General features: G+C 43.5%; 1 protein-coding gene across 4 annotated transcripts in view; it reads left to right on the top strand.

Moving 5' to 3' along the window:
• The first annotated feature begins 2,286 nt into the window (after positions 1 to 2,286).
• LOC119020086 (transducin-like enhancer protein 4) overlaps positions 2,287 to 16,249 on the top strand; it is a 35,073-nt gene continuing 21,110 nt past the window's right edge. For 2 of the 4 annotated variants that reach the window (XM_037099183.1, XM_037099182.1), the window contains exons 1-5: positions 2,287 to 2,868; positions 3,246 to 3,343; positions 5,193 to 5,256; positions 5,406 to 5,450; positions 16,125 to 16,187. In XM_037099183.1, coding sequence (XP_036955078.1) covers positions 2,824 to 2,868; positions 3,246 to 3,343; positions 5,193 to 5,256; positions 5,406 to 5,450; positions 16,125 to 16,187 — 315 coding nt within the window. In that variant the 5' untranslated portion in view covers positions 2,287 to 2,823. The remainder of the gene's footprint in view (positions 2,869 to 3,245; positions 3,344 to 5,192; positions 5,257 to 5,405; positions 5,451 to 16,124; positions 16,188 to 16,249) is intronic. The other 2 variants (XM_037099184.1, XM_037099185.1) reach the window with 2 other exon arrangements.

The raw sequence follows: 16,249 nt of genomic DNA, 5'->3' as shown, positions 1-16,249 counted from the left end.
AGGCAAATAAATCTGTTTATTCCTCCTCACCTGCCCCCCTCCCCTCACCTCTGCACCTCCCGTGCTCGCCCACATCATCGGCTCAGCCCTTGGGGGGGGGGGGAGTGAGGGCATGATATTACCTTTTCCAAGCCTTAGTGGATTCACGCGCCACGACAGCAGGTCACTTTAGGCCCTGTGCTTACCTGAGATATTAGTTTGTATGTGTGGTAGATAGAGATGTGTATTTGAATGGCTGAGGCGGTGTATATGTGTGCACAATCCCGTGTATGTATGAGGGGAGCGGCAGAGACAACAGGGAAGACAGAGAGACGGAGGCAGGCAGACGAGAGGAGAGAGGGCTGATGTGGTGTCATGTTGTGGAAAACAATGTAAAGATATACCGTGTATAACTGTGACAATCAGAGCTTTTCTTTTTTGAAGACGCAACCAGGCACAGATCTGATCCTAAATTACTCCATCAGAGGTGATCAATCCGGAGAAAGAGAGAATGAACGTGAATGACTGTGAAGTGCAGTGCACCAGAAGATGATTAATATTTTCGACACACTCAGTTAGTGCAGCTAAATGACTGAGCGCGGCGGTTAAGTGAGCTGCTGACCCAGCAACAGTGCGTTTCATCTACACACACTAAACATCTACTCACAGCGGCAAATGTAAGCACACTGTAGACAGAGAGAGAGAGAGAGAGAGAGAAGGGGAGGGAGAGTGGTAATCATAAAAGACTCTATTTCAATTTACTCTACAATAGGCGCCCTAGTAGGTGGCCGGGGTGGTCAAATAATGCAAAAATGTCATGAAAGTATTTCCGATTCTGGCGCCGTTAAGCCATTTTACAAGACTTAAGGGAGTTAGAGTCAATAATGTTTCAACTATATGAGTGTTATTACCAAATCTGCAGATGGCCTTGCCCCATTGACGTTTTAAAGTGAGTTCCAGCCCATCGTTTAGCTGCCTCGCTCGGATCTGTTTCGGTTCACACTCACCTTACTTAAAAATATATATATAAAAAAACTGAGATTGCAGATGATTTTTCCATGAGATGAGATGGCAACTGTTTCACTGACAGCTCATATGAGGAGTTAGGAATGTCTAAGCCCTACCTAGAGCCCACAACAGCCAGTGAATGATCATGTGGACAGGTGACCCCACCTTGTCTTCTATATCATCTCTCTTAGTCAGTTACAGGCTCTGGATGATTGATGCATCATGTAGCCAATGAGATTTCAATTTCAATCTTTAAGTGGGCTGTTTTTCCATGAATGCACTTTTCTGTCTATTTTACATGCACATAGCATAAATAAGAACATTTCTGGGTCGGATAAGTCATTACAGTTATTAATCTTCATTGCTATGCATGCTACAAACAGCTGTGTTTTTTAAAAAAGAAAGCACATAAAATACATCGTCTCTTTTCTTCCAGTGATTTACGCATTCATACTTAAGTAATCTGTTATTATCATCAAACAATTCTTCCAACCCAAGTCAGAAAATAGAAAAAAAAAAAAAATCTGTATGCCAAACAATCCTTTCAAATATGTCCCCCCACACGTCCTGAAGACAGAATAAAGGGGTTGGGAGAGAGCCAACCAGCCTGCAGCCAGTCATTATAATTCAAATTTATGTTCATTAAGTGTTTACAATATTTTGTCGACCCCGCTGTGATTTACATTATATACAAACAGGAAGATGCGGGCTACATACAGCGGAGCTCAATGAGGATTTAATTGCAGGGGTTGTAAATGCAATCTGTGGACATGGCAGCAGACTGGTTTAATGGGCCGTTCAATTAAAAACGCAGGAAAAGCACGAGACACCTCGCGGCCATGTGTTCGCCTCTGCCTGGATGTCCCGATAAAAAAAAAAACAAAAAAAACAAACAAAAAGAAAACAACACATAAGTCAACAGATAGTTTCTAGATTAATCCATGTGACATCTTTCAGGAGCAGCTCGAGCCCCCCACGTGGGGAAGCCCGCATAAATCTCGTCATGTCGGAGGTGATTGGACGACACGTCGATGATTGGCAGGAGAGTGGAGCGCAGGGTGAAGACCATTGGCTGCCTTTAATGGCCTCTCCTCCTTCAGACCACACACCATTGGCTTCGGGGGGCTTCGCGGAGGAAGCCGGGAAGTTGTAGTTCTTTCCGGCCGACGCACATCTGTAGTGCTTATTACCGACTGATATGAATTAAACTACACGTCCCGACGTCACGGTGCGGGCTCTTCTAATTGTTGTGAATATGTAATTGCGCTCGTGCGACTGGTTGCGTTTCCAAATTTGGCTTCGCGAGGGGCAGGCTGCCACAGTCGGTGAGGTGGTCGCTCCGCCGGGTTCCGCTGTGCGAGGATGTGAACACTGAACGGAGGCTGCAGGACATTTAACCGGCGAACGCGTGACGACGGGACGCGGCGGAGAGGCTCAGTCGCGGACAAGCGGGGTCATGATGTGCCAGAAGTCGATGCTCTGTAGGGAAAATCAGAGAAAATAAGAGGATACGTTGTTTAGTTCAGGGGGGGAGAATATTGAGCTTTGTGCGCACAGAATTACGCGCTGGAGATCCTTTTTTTTTTTTTTTTTTTTGGAGAACTCCTGCTTTGGTTGTCTCACTGACTGGACTTTTTAAAATATTTATCTAAAAAATAAAAGAAAGACGGGTTCGAGGATGTTTCCACTCTTTACGGAACCTGCACACAGCCCGCAAACCGACCACTGACTGACCGACCCTCTTTACGCACGGCTCAGGCTCCGTGCTCGTACATTTTTAAAATTTCTCTCTTTTTTTTTCTTGTGTATGTGGACGAACTTTGCAATACATTTTTAATGATTCGGGACTTGAGCAAGATGTACCCCCCGGCACGGCATCCGGTAAGTAGAGAGCAAAAGCAGCGGCCGAGGCAGTATGTCAAAACAGCGCAGATTAACAGCCGCGCGCCTGATGCGTAATCAGTTTAGATCAAGTTTCCGTGCCACTGCGCGCCCGCACGGACAATTGCGCTCATTGTCAAACTGCTGCAGCTGCATGTGTGAGTCTGTGAGTGTGCGTGGGTTAACGTGTGAGGAGCCCGAAACCGAAAGGCCACCCTTATCACAGAAGGCCTATTGTCATCCTACAGTCTTGTCTGTGTGTGTCTTGTGTCTTGACACTGAACTTTGGCGGCTCAGTTCTTCCTCTCTTCAACCCCCACCCCCTCCCCTGCCCTCCCCCTTCCCCTCCCCTCCCCGCTGTTTTGGTTTGGGTCGAGGTCCCCCACCAGCCGGGACAGCCGTTAAAGTTCACCGTCACCGAGTCCTGCGACCGGATCAAGGAGGAGTTCCATTTCCTGCAAGCCCAGTATCACAGGTGAGAGTTTGAACGGTGGCAAACATCTGCGTGGAAACATCTGCTCATCATCAGACAGTGACAAACCATACAAATACTTCTGATTGATTTCCATGATTGCCATCATTATACAGAGCAAACCATTAATTGAGAAAACAGTGAGTAGATTAATAATGGTGACATGAGCCTTAGTTGTAGCCTGAGTCCTTACTATAAACTGAAAGCTCGGCATTATGTGAGAAAAAAAGGGTCATTTCTGGGATGCTGACCTGGCTCGCTCCAGTCAATGCAGTATGACCAACGTTTTCCGGGAAATGCATGATGCAATGACACGAAATCCAAGACACGCATTGATTTTTTTTTTTTTTTTTTTGTTAAGGAGTTTAAATAAGACATTAGATATTTGTAGTCAGAGGTAAATATCCATCTGGAGATCCCACGAAATGATTCTCCTCAGAGCTGCTGCTGCGTTTGTCTCGGGGCCCGTCATCTATCACCGGTGACTAACCACAGGTAAACCCCATCAACCTTGGTATGCATGCCTCTCTCTGCGAGCCCAAGTGGTGTGAAATACTTCTTTACCCGACATGATGAAGTGTGAAATACATTGCTCGGGGGGGCAGAACCGTAAGCATGATGCCAATGCATAATAATCGCCCACCTCTGGCCACCACGTAATTATTGCCCAATCACCTGGTGAGATGAAGCAGCGGTCCAGTTTGCTGGCCAAAAAAAGCTGGAGCTGAATGAACTTGAAGCAGGGACAGTGTCTGCTGCATGTGTAATACTGCGATCAGACCGCTTCATGCGCGCATGAAATCCAAACTGCAGGGAGACACCGATTTGATAAAAAGGGGAAGTCAGGTTTGGTCAGATGTGTGCACTGAATACAGAGATCTTGTGGGTTTTATTCAGCAAAGACAAACTTTCTCTGCTTTCCTGTCACATGGAGTGGTATTTCAAATATCTGATAAAACCTAACTTTATATCTCCACCTCTGTTGATCTTGTAACTTCATTTTAAAGGACTGAATATTTGCACTTTGGGATGAGTCAACCCTTTAACCCTACAGGCATATAAAACTAACTGGACACTGTCACCATCACCCAGCCAAAATTAAGGCTTCCCCTCACTTTGACGTGTTGAAGATTCAAACTTAATTAGTTTGAAATGTTCAAAGCAAAGATGTCCGTATTCGTCGCGTCTGCGCCCTCATTCTGTCTCCACATTGTACACCTGCCAGTTTCCTCATGAACTGAACGTACGTGTGCTTCCTGTGGTGATACGTGGAGGCTTTCCAGTAACACACAACATTAAAAAGAGTTAAGCTTTTGTGTAACCACAGTAGTAAAATGGATCCTCATTATATGGTCGCTTTTTTGTCGATGGTGCAGTTCTGGCATCCACTCACACTGTAAGAATATATGATGAGGTTTGTGTGGTCGCCTATTGATCCATTAATTACTGCTGTGTACCTGCTGAGTAAGTGTCTGCAGGGGAAACTGGTGTGATCTGAGCAACTCTTCTTTTTTTCTCTCTCTCTCTCTCTCTCTCTCTCTCTGCTTCTTCCTTACACTTAAATTTAGAAATGCAAATGTAAAGTAACAGGATGTCGACGCTTTCAGGCTCGGCGTTCTGCACAGTGACATCTACGATTTACATTTTTAACATGTCAAAGAGTTATCTTGCAGAGTATCAGAATGTAAAGTCGAACATGTAATATTTGTTTTTTTTTTAAAATTTGATTTTGAATGTTGTGTACATGTTTCTGTGTGTGTGCGTGCATGCGTGTGTGTGCGTGCGTGCGTGTGTGTGTGTGTGTGTGTTTGATAACGACACACACTAACAACATTTTCCTTCTGCACCACAGTCTGAAACTGGAGTGTGAGAAGCTGGCCAGTGACAAAACTGAGATGCAGAGACACTATGTCATGGTGAGTCACATTGATTACGTGTGTGTGTGTGTGTGTGTGTGTGTGTATGTGCGTGTTAATGTGTGAGCATTTTTTTGGTGTATGCAAAAAAGAGGAACGGAGAAAAAACTTTTTTTGACCTTGCTTTGATTGTTGTTTTTTTTTTCCAGTACTACGAAATGTCATACGGGCTGAACATCGAGATGCACAAACAGGTAGGAAGCGTTCTTTTGCTCGAATGTTAGAAAGAAGCAGAACCAATTCAAACGACACCGTAGTGGGTGTCAAGAGGAACACGAGTTCTTGAAACTGCTGCTGATCACCAGCGGCGCTACCATGTCATCGCCTCAAAAGATCAAACTACAGTCAGCTGATGGAAGTCTAGAAATTTAAAATCAAAGTATGTCAGATTTCAAAATGTTTTTTTTTTTCAGCAGTTTGGGGCCTCAAATCATAGGAAATCTTGTTGATATTTTTCTTAAAGGGGCACTGTGTAATTTTTTGGAAAAAGAAACTCAAAGTAAGAATTTGATATTCGTCATTATCAAAAATCATTAATATTGGCATTTGTTGATCTTCCTTTGCATTATTTAAATGTGCACCATGTAGTTTTGAGAAAGAAATTCAGAAAAAGATCATATTTACAATATCAACAAGGTGATCATTCAAACTCAGAAATATTTATTTGATGAAAATCTGTCCACAGTGGAATAAACAAGCTGCCCTCAGAGAAAAGCAAGGGAACTGAAGCTGCTTAGAGGGTCCTGCAAGATCCTAGACAGCACACAGGTCACATTTATTGAACAATCGTTTGGGTTTTTTTTAAACATCGGCAGTTATTTATTGAGTTGGATGTAACGATACAACATATGAGGAACAAACTGGTGCTAGTATTGTTCAGCCGTCCCAGAACACACATTGAATTGCAACGTACTCACAGTTGTGTTGCCCGGTGAGGCCGAGCAGTCGTTCCCCATGTGAATAATGACTTCATCAGTTTAACTGAATGAGAAAATGGGCTGAAAAATGAGTCGAGCGAACAAGGATTTGGCCTTTAACGAGCCTTTACATTGCTGCTGCCTTTTTTTAACATGGAGGATCATTAGCATAAATGTCTGTGTTAACTGCACATCAGCTGCCAGGCTAAATGGGCCACAGCTAACCAGCTACACACACATGGTGTGAAGTGGGAAGTGTGTTTGTGTGTGAGTGTGTGTGTGTGTATGTGTTGTGAGGGGAAGTGATAAATGCTTGGCCTTTGTCTTGTTGCATGTATTATTTTCCGTTTGTGTGTTTCAGTACTGTGTGTTTACTTTGATGCATGTGCACGTGTGTGTGCGAGCATTTGTGTGTGTGAGTGTGTGTGATGGGATGTCCCATATAACAGCCTGTATGTATACCATACATGTTTGCTTAGTATGTGTGTGTGTGTGCGTTTGTGTGTATTTGTCTGTATGCACACTGTGGTTGTTTATTTAGTTCTGTGTGTACTATGTGTGTATTTGTGCATGGTTTGTGTGTGTGTGTGTGTGTGCTCAGATATTGTGTACGTTTACTTGGCTCTGTGTGCTGGTTCTTTGTGTGTGTGTGCGTTTATGTGTGTGAGTGTTCCACACACATGAAGCGTTTTTACCGGAACACTAATCAGACTTCTCTGATGAAATATGGGGTGTCTGCTATAAATTCTGCAGTCTGCTGTTGTGTGTGTGTTTGTGTGTTTGTTGTGTGAGAGAGTGTGTATGTATTGGGGGAGTGAAAGGGGAGAAAAAAAAATGGAAAGAGGTGAAATGTGGCTGGTGACTCTGTGTGAGGCCGATGATTTCTGTCAGGAAACAGTTCTGGAGAGTGAATCCCTAATTTCTGCCAGCAGTCTGTGAGTGTGTGTGTGTGCGTGTGTGTGTGTGTGTGTGTGTGTGTGTGTGTGTGTGTGTGTGTGAGTTTTGGAAGCAAATGATTTTGATGTGCAGGTTGTGTTTTTGCCAGCGTGCATGGGCGTTAATGTGTGTCTTCCATCTACGGCATTCAATATGATGATACGACGTGTGTGGCTCGTTGAGTGGATGCCGAGATTGAAGGGGGGGTGAGGGGAGTGAGGGTGGTGGTGGAGATGTTTTGAGGGTGAGGTGTGTGTGTGCGTGTGTGTGTGTGTGTGTGTGTGTGTGTGTTTGTGTGTGGTCCTCAGTCCCATTAAGGCAGTCAGCCTCCGCTACCAGGCGAATTGCTAATATTGCTTGTTTAGCATTTTCTGAGGGTAATAAGCCCATTGATTTTTGGCTCCGCTCTCTGTTTTATTTACACAGAAGGGCTCTGGTGCCCTCGTTAAAGAGAAATTGACTCGTAGATGGAGGAGAGAGGACGGGCGGGGGGGCGAGGAGGGGTGCGAGGGGGTGTAGAGCATGAGACTGAGCAGAGAGAGAGGACAGCTAATCAATTGCAAATTAGTGAGGCTGAAAGAGGAATAAAGCAAAGGAAGGATGGGGAGAGAAAAAGGGAAGGAGGCGGGAGGAGAGCGCGGCGAAATGAGGAAGCAGGCTCAATAAGACGTTCTGATACCGAAGACTGGCAGTGTTTGCAACCAGCTCTGACAACTCATTTCACTGCAGCCGACAGGGAGCCATTTGTTTCATTTTGAGGATTTTGCTCACGTAATGTTTTTTATCCAGCATTTTAATATTTTGAACTTGATCCTAGAAAATGCATTGGAGGCAAGATTACCTTGAAATGACAGATAACTTTCATATAAAACTGTTTTAATGAAATACAACGGTATGGTTTAGTGGTTTCCAACCTGTGGGGTCACAGGATTAATCTGAGCTGGCCCAAGTGACAAAAGAATAGTTAGATATTTTGGAAAATGCACTTCTTATTTTCTCGTTGAGGGTCAGAAGGAAGGTAAATACAAACCACTTCTGCAGTTGTTGAGTAAATATGGTGCTACAGCTAACAGTCAGTTAGCTTAGCTTAACATTAAGACTGGAAACAGGGGGAAGCAGCTAGCCTTGCTCTCTCCGAAGGTAATAAAGTCTGTCTCATGTGTTGATTACTCATTCAAAAACCAAGGCATAAAAATGACAAGCTAGGGCAATTTTTTTTGGCCAGGTGCAGTGATTTTCTGGAGTCCCGGCTGGTTTCCTTTGTCTGTTGACTATGAATTATTGCATAATTCTGATTTTTTTCTAAAACATACTGCTTTTCAGTTGAACTGATGCCAAGGACCAGTTCAAAAAAGGCAATTTGAATGTTGCTTGGGCTGTTTTTGTAGTCCTTTGTGGCAGGGTTGTCCATCGCTGATCAGTCACTGCTCTGTTAATAATAATAATGATAATAATAATTGTAATAGCACTGCAGGGCTACATGACTTTCAAGGTCCTCCTTCCCACGGGCGTCTTCATGTCTGAGCATTTCTCCAAAATCTGATTCCGTTTCAACTTTACGCCACAGGGTCGGAGCACTTTTTCTGACATCTCCTGCAGTCCACACCACTGCAGACTAAATGTGCTATCCAAGGCTGTTTATGCTGCAGTGCCTCATTTGATGTTAATAGAGCACTGCACGCGGATTACAAACGGTGGCAACATCAGGTTTCACATATGACTGCTGCGCACGGATTGCAAATAATCTCTTTTTTCATGCATAGGTCTAAAGAATGGTGTTTTCTTAAAGAGACGAAAATAGGGCAGCATAGGAGATGATCTTATGTTGCCAATTGCAGCTTGCGAGATGCACATTTTGGTGTAAAAGACGAATGTTTGACCACGAGGAAGCCAAAAAGCAACTGCTGGTGTATTTATTTGTGGTTTCATTAATAAGCCAAGACTGAATGTCCCCTTACAGTTGACAGACAGCAGGTATCACCACTGCGAACCCTGTCTGGAGGAAGAGAGGGCTTATTTTAAACTTTAGTCAGATGCAAAAAAATACTCTAAAACTCTGTTATAGAAGGTTTTTGATGATTTGTATTAAGAACAAACTAAATCTTTACATTAAGCACCGATTTAGCTGAATTTGTTTATAGCCTGTGTGTCTAACACCCCTTTGTTTTTCCTCCCTTTCCCTCCCAACCTATCTTGCTGTGTCTTTCACACACCCACTCGCACACACATGCAGTCACAAGGGAGTACAGCCTTTATATGGTGGGGTCCATTAGGTGTATTAGCTGGTGGTGAAAAGTGGTGCTGATGTGGTGCTTACAAAGCTCCACAGGGGAGATGGACATTTGATCCTCTCTCTGACCCAATCTGACTCCGGGGCTCCTGCCTGATCTAATTTCTTTGTTGTTAGGACTGTAGAGTGGGAGTATTTGAGCTGGTTTTTATTTTTTTTGGGCAACATCTTTGTGATAAGTGGCTACTGCCGGGGTGTTTTTGTGCTTTGCTAGCTCACCGTCCTTTCGTAACAAAGAGAGCACTGTAATCCAAGGAGGTGCTCTCAGGTAAATAATGAAAGCATATTCAGTGGCAAATTCTGCAGTCGAACCCTTTTTCAGAGTGCCAGAAGTTGTTGGGAGTCAATGGCTGAGGAAGATCACACCATTTATTGCATGTTGTTGATCTGATCACAGGGGGCAAACCATAAAATGAGGTGTTTGATGTTGCACAGCGACCGCTCACTGATTTTTCTCTTTTTTCGGCCACAGGAACATTTCTCCAGCTCCTCACACTGAGGGTCAAAGATAAATTCAGTGCACATGATCTCGCCTCTGAGGTTACTGGGCTTTATGTGACCACAGAGTCCTCTAATCTCGCAATAAGCTCCCCGGATCGACCGGGTGTGAGTCCTAACCTAAGAGGCCTCTCTGGCCAGCCGTTTCTTATTATTTATTCACTGTCAAGACGGCGAGGGGTCCAGGTCGAAGTCGTGGCCTGCCCGCTGCAGAGAAAAATTCCCCAGGTTTGCTCAAATCACAGGACACTTTTCAGGAAATAAAAGGAGCCCTGCTTTTTCTTTTCGGTCTCTGCGGTGTGAACAGATGCGTTGGGCAAATAGGCTGACATCCCTGCACTCTGGTCGACAGTCACGATTGCCTGCCATTGATGTAAAATGTCACCTGAAATTGGTTGTGTTTCCTCCTGGAAAAGCATCTCCATTTCCCTTTCTGCTCCGCTGCTTTTGTTTCCATTTCTCTGCCAACATCTCAGGGTCACCTCTTCAAAACGGATCGATCGGAGGTTCAGGTTGTAGAGTTGTTAGAGGAGATCTGCATCTTTACACCTCAATAGCTTTAGGATCCTTATTTAGGTTGACAACACTGTTTGTCCAACAGTCTTTTTAAATCTAATTATTATGGTATTAGTGGTTTGCATGCAGGGCTTTGAATTAATATTGTCATTACTGATGAAACTGCTTCATATTTGGGTCCACACAGCCCCAGAAAATAGTCGAAAACCCAAAGATAATTAGTTTATCTAAAATATCTAAAGTGGGTTTGAAGATTTATCAGTTATCAATCACTTGCCCAATATTTGTATTGTATTGTATTTTTTATATTTATTATTTTTTCAAGATTAACGGATTCATTGACTTATCGTTTAAGCTATTAATCACATACATTTTTAATTAAATGCATTAAAGGATAAGTTCACCCAAAAATGTACATTTAGTCATTATCTACTCACCCTCATGTGGATGAGAAGTCAGGTTACGTTTTTTAAAAACTTTTCTGGAGCGTCACGGCACATAAGCGTTGCAAACTCCTCAGAAACAACTGAAGTAGATGGGGACTTGTTTTAAAATGTAAGAAAATAAACAAGAAAAACCTATGAAAAGCCTTCATACAGCTTATCTGGTGGAACCTGGAAGTCACGCAGTCAAGCTTGTTCACCCACTTTAGGTGTGTAACTAGGGTTGAGCCAATGAACGATGCAGTTGTCCATCGCTGAAGGCTGACAGCCATGAACTACTGATCCCTGACCATCATAACACCGTGGTTCAAATGGCTCCCCAACAGAGAGCACAATTAAGTGGCGTGTCCCCTCGGATTTGCCATAGGGCAGGAGTTGTTGTTGTTTGTGATATGTGCAGAGAGGAAATTAAAAGAAGCATGTTGCTGCTCAGCGCACTAACACTGTGTCTCCAAGTCCCATTTATTATTTCCTTATTAAACCAGCTGAGTTTGTGGCAGCAGTGTTTCTTTTCCCTTGAGACACTATTTCTCTCAGTTATGCCGTTTTTATGCACACCTTAGCTTAGCTTCCTTGGCTAGTCAGACAACATTGTTTTAAGCATATGAGGCATAACAAAGCTAAGCTAAGGACAGGTGGCCAGGAGACAAGGAAGCTTTTGAAGTATTATGGTGGTTTCCATAATCAGCAGACACAACAGCTGTCTGGTCCATCACAGTGTTAAATCATCAAGTGAACCATCAAAGTTAAATCATCATCGTTTGGTTCAGATGAAGTTCAAATTGATTTGGATATCAACCCTGTTTTGCTACACAATGAAACTAAAAAGTCATGGCTGGATCATTGCAGAAAATGCAGCCAAAAGTTCAAAACTAAAGAGACTGCATTTAGAAATGGATTGCAAAAATGTAGAGCTGTGGCTGCAGCGCCCTGGTGGCCTAATGGCTTCAGGTGCTGACTGTGTAATAACAACTTCCACAGTTTGGTCATTTCCCATCCCTCTCTGCTCATTTCCTTCAAAATCAATAACAACACTTAAAGACCTCAAACTTGCCATCACTGGCGTGGTCTGTGTTATGTGTTTGGCTAACTTTGGGAGCTTGAGAGGAGATTTTGTTTTAATTCTAGTGTGATGCTCGCTGCTGTAGAAGATTGTTGGAGGATCAACAGCTCATTTCCCAGCTGTAAAATACTGAGTCTCTATTGCCCTCAACACCTAACACTATGGTGCCCCTGGGCAAGGCACTTAACCCCAACTAACTCGTACAGTGGAGTTTCTCGGAGGATGATACGTAGCGGGCAGCTCCCCGGTGTGTATGAATGTGAAGCAGAACTGAGCTGAAAAAGGGCATGTGTGCACAGCAAGGGTAAACGTTAAATATAGAATGAAAATGTCAGTGTTTTAGGTTGTCTGTGGGAGTGTGGGCGGCTGCAGCCCTGCCTCTGGTCCCCCAATCCGCTTGACCCGAAAGGACCGCCTAATTCTGCTGATAGTTGACACGAGGACACCCTGAAAAAGACGACAGTCATGGCCTCTGATGTCTCGTCTTTAAATATCAGCACAACAGTATGTTCAAGAAAAGCACATCGGCAGAGAGAATCACATCGCTTTGGATGTCACTGATGTTTTGCAGTATTTTCTTACATAATGAGATAATTGTCAATAAGTGAATCATTAAGTGCGAACACTGAATGAATCAGTGTAGTGAGTGGTACCTCTTGAGTGTGTTTGAAGAGTCTGACGAGTGGATAAGCCTCAGCTTGAGAAGCCATGCTTCTGCCCTTTTGTTTAGTTGTGCGTGTGTCTGGCTGAGCACGTCTTTGGAAGACATGGCTGCCTTTTCTAGCTGCACCTCTTCTCTGCAGCATCTTCTCATTGCTAGGAAAACCCTCGCCAGAGCTGCCGCTGCTTCTTTGGCAGGGCACGCACCCTCTGCCCCAGTAAAGATAAAGTCAGACTTTAAACGTCTGTAGCCCTGAAAAACTCAACAATATGTTTATAAAAAGGTGCCTGTTCTTTGAACCTGATGTCAGACCCTCTGAATTCTTCAGGTATCTAGGAGCTCTCCACCGTGGAGCTGAAATGATTCGTCGATTAGGGCTCAAGGTTAATTCATATTGTCATTCTAAAACAATGTATTGCAAGTTGGAGTTGCTTCATGCTACACAAAAAAAACCAAAATAGTTTTTTTATGGTGGAGTGTTTAGGATGAGTTCAGGAGTCTCACAGCATGAGGAAAGAAGCTGCAGCTGGTTGTGTGTCTGTGGATACTTCTGTATCTTTTGTCAGGGTCAGTTGGACTAAATATGCTTTATCCTCAAACAACTGAGATTATTGTTTCTTGTTGTGTGTACTGTTATGACGAAGAACCCATCATATAACGATTTACATTGTGTGTTAAGACATTTAGGTAAAATAGATTATTTGATGTGCCCAAATTATGTGCCAGTGCATCTAAATGAAAAAGTTAGGCGCACCAGTGCGACCAGTGTGAGGACTCAGCCTGGAGCCCTGCTAAACTGTGTTGACTTTAGCATCAAACCCTGAAACAGTTTCCTTATGGAGATCAAAATCTGTTTAATGGAATTTAAGCAGCAGTGACGACCTCCCCCAGAAGGTCCTGCCGTTTGGTCAGGGATAAATAGCTAGCTTCCTCTATACTAACATCCAAAGGCGCAGTTAGCATCCTGTTGTTTTTGCTTCAGCAATGCTATTTTCCCCACAGGTCAAACTGTGTCCTGCTGCATAAAATTTAATTGAGTTAGTCTGACCAGAAGAAAAAAAATACTGCTGTAAGTCTTGGAAGTCATATCATTTCTCAGATCAGTGCCCCAGAGTCGTCTGATCATTGCACTCGCAGGTCACATAACCTCTCTTGAGTAAAGACTTTGTGTTTTTCTGGTTGTTCGTGTTTAATCTTACAACCAAAGCAGGTAATGTGTTTCCCCCTGTGCCACTTAGCGTGTGCTTTTGTGTGAGTCTGTGTCTTTTGTCTGTTTGTATTTGGATTTGAGCTGCACTACGAGCAGTCCCTTTGGGGCGATGGATCAGACAATTTCCTGTTTAAAAAAATAAAAAAATAAGAGCTGATGTGGAGAGAGAGATAGAGAGAGAGAGAGTGTGTGTGTGTGAGAGAGAGAGATAGAGAGAGAGAGAGTGTGTGAGAGAGAGAGAGAGAGAGAGAGAGAGAGAGAGAGAGCTGTGTAATCTTTAAAAGCCAACCCTTGGGTTCAGTAGAAACATCTGCTGCATACAGAGAAGGCTGTGCAGGTGTGCACATGGTCGTGTTTATGTGCACCACCCTGCTGCAGCGTTGCTTTGTAGGTGCGCTCTCATGGCCTCTGGGGGCTTCTGTTACCACTGATACCAGAGCAAAGTTCACCCCCATCAAGGTTACATACAAACAAACAAGCCCTTGACAAGGTCACAGATGCAGCTCCTTCTGCATTTGTGTCGGACTTGGAGGAAGTCTCTCTGTCTATTTCTCAGCACAGCTGGCTCTTAGTTTAGCTGATTGCAGTCATAAAAGTCATGTTTACCTTCAGCTGTCTGCCTCAGTGGACTCTCACGATGGCCAGATCCTGGGTTTATATTTACAGATTATGCATTAGGCTGGAATTGATTGATGTTAAGAGAGTGCAGCGGTGGAATAACCTTACAGAGATGCTGAAGGATAAGTGGTGTAGCCGGTATACACTTACTGATACTGATGTCTGGAGTTAGAAAATCATTAACCGGTTGATAAACAATCTTGATGCCTATTTTGATTCATTCTTTTTTTTTTCTTCAGTGCTCACTGGTGGACAAATTATGTAGTGATGGAACTGTTTTCTTCTTAGATTAAATGACCTCAGCATCAGTTTATCTGAAATGAATTGATACAAGTGGTCACTGATTCTAGGATATGGTAGTTTAAAAGTCCCGTAGTTAGTGCCAAATCTTGCTGAGTAATATACTGTATCTCTCAGTTTTATCTCTCAAATCTTTAAGATGGAGATTTAACTAACATTTGCGATCATTGTGGTTTTACTCAAAGGTGCGGCATGTGAGAATCAGCCACCTGAAGAATTCATACTTTAAGATTATACATTTTAAAATGTAAAAAAAACCCCAAACAAACTTGAGTCTAGGAGCTCAAGGCTACATAAGGCTGTTGAGTCGGTCGATTCTCAGGTTGCGTTGTGGGTAGTGTTACGCCAGGTTTTTGACAAGGAAGACGAAAGTGTGGATTGAAAAGAATAAAACTCTCTTGACACTCAGCGATAAAAAAAAACAACCCCACTGTTCTCTGTTGTGGCGCTTGCTGGACAGACTGATGTTTATTTTTACTCCATTATTCTCTCCTGAATGGTTCAGACAGTGGGGTGAATATTAAGTCTACGGCATCTCGGCAGAAATGACACAGAAGAAGACATGGTATTTATAGCCCGCGGCGGATGTTTTTCAGTAATTCGACAAAATCACTTCTGACTGTAATGTATAACAAAAAGTTTGAGGCACATAAAATAAGATTATTGAAAAGCTAATAGCTGATATCTTTTGTAAAGCATGTCTATCATTCTTTGGAGTCAATCGATTTGGCGTCTGTTTTCAGAGAGTGCTTTGTCTTCGGGAGGTTTATTTCCTCTGATTTGGCGATGCCGAGTTGCTTGTGCACTCTCCAGAGATCATCTTTAAATCTCACGGTGTGTGGGTGGTACGCGGACGTCTCCTTTTTTCTTGTGCTCATGTTTACATTCAGGGAAACCAAGTCTCATCTTGCGCATCCTTGAGGTTGTTTTGTAAAGCCGATTGTTTACATCCATCTTCACCTGGCTGCAGTCTTCCTGTTCTTCCCTGTCTTTGCTGGCGCATTGCTGCATTATCTTGGCCTGACCACCACCTGTTGTTTAGTGAAACTGTGTGACACCATTAGCAGGATTGTGTATTGTGTATCTTGTGTGAACATGAGCATGCGATAACCAGAAAAGGGACACACAGGTCACCATTAAGTGCCATACTTTATGTTGAAAGCCTGACTTCCTGTGAGCCAGAGGAAAAAAACAAACAGCAAATCTGAAAGCTGAAAACACCAGTTAACATCAAATTACTGTTGTTTCATGTGAACCGGTCCTGATGTGGAAATACTGTGCGCTGTTACTTGAACTTAACACACATTTAACTGACTTTGTGTGAGCATTTGTAGGTAACACGAAGACGACGCCTTCTTGTCTGTTCCCCGATTTGATGCTGATTGTGTTTCCCTCGCCCACCTCTCTGTCTTGCAGGCGGAGATCGTCAAGCGGCTGAACGCAATCTGCGCCCAAGTCATCCCCTTCCTCTCCCAAGAGGTGAGAAACGCAAAAAAAAAATGGCTGTCACTGTGAGTTAAGTCAGAGGTGGGAGAGAGAGT

This window comes from Acanthopagrus latus, chromosome 5 (assembly GCF_904848185.1).
Source record: "Acanthopagrus latus isolate v.2019 chromosome 5, fAcaLat1.1, whole genome shotgun sequence".
Taxonomy (NCBI): Eukaryota; Metazoa; Chordata; class Actinopteri; order Spariformes; family Sparidae; genus Acanthopagrus; species Acanthopagrus latus.
This window is presented reverse-complemented; position numbering and strand designations above follow the sequence as displayed.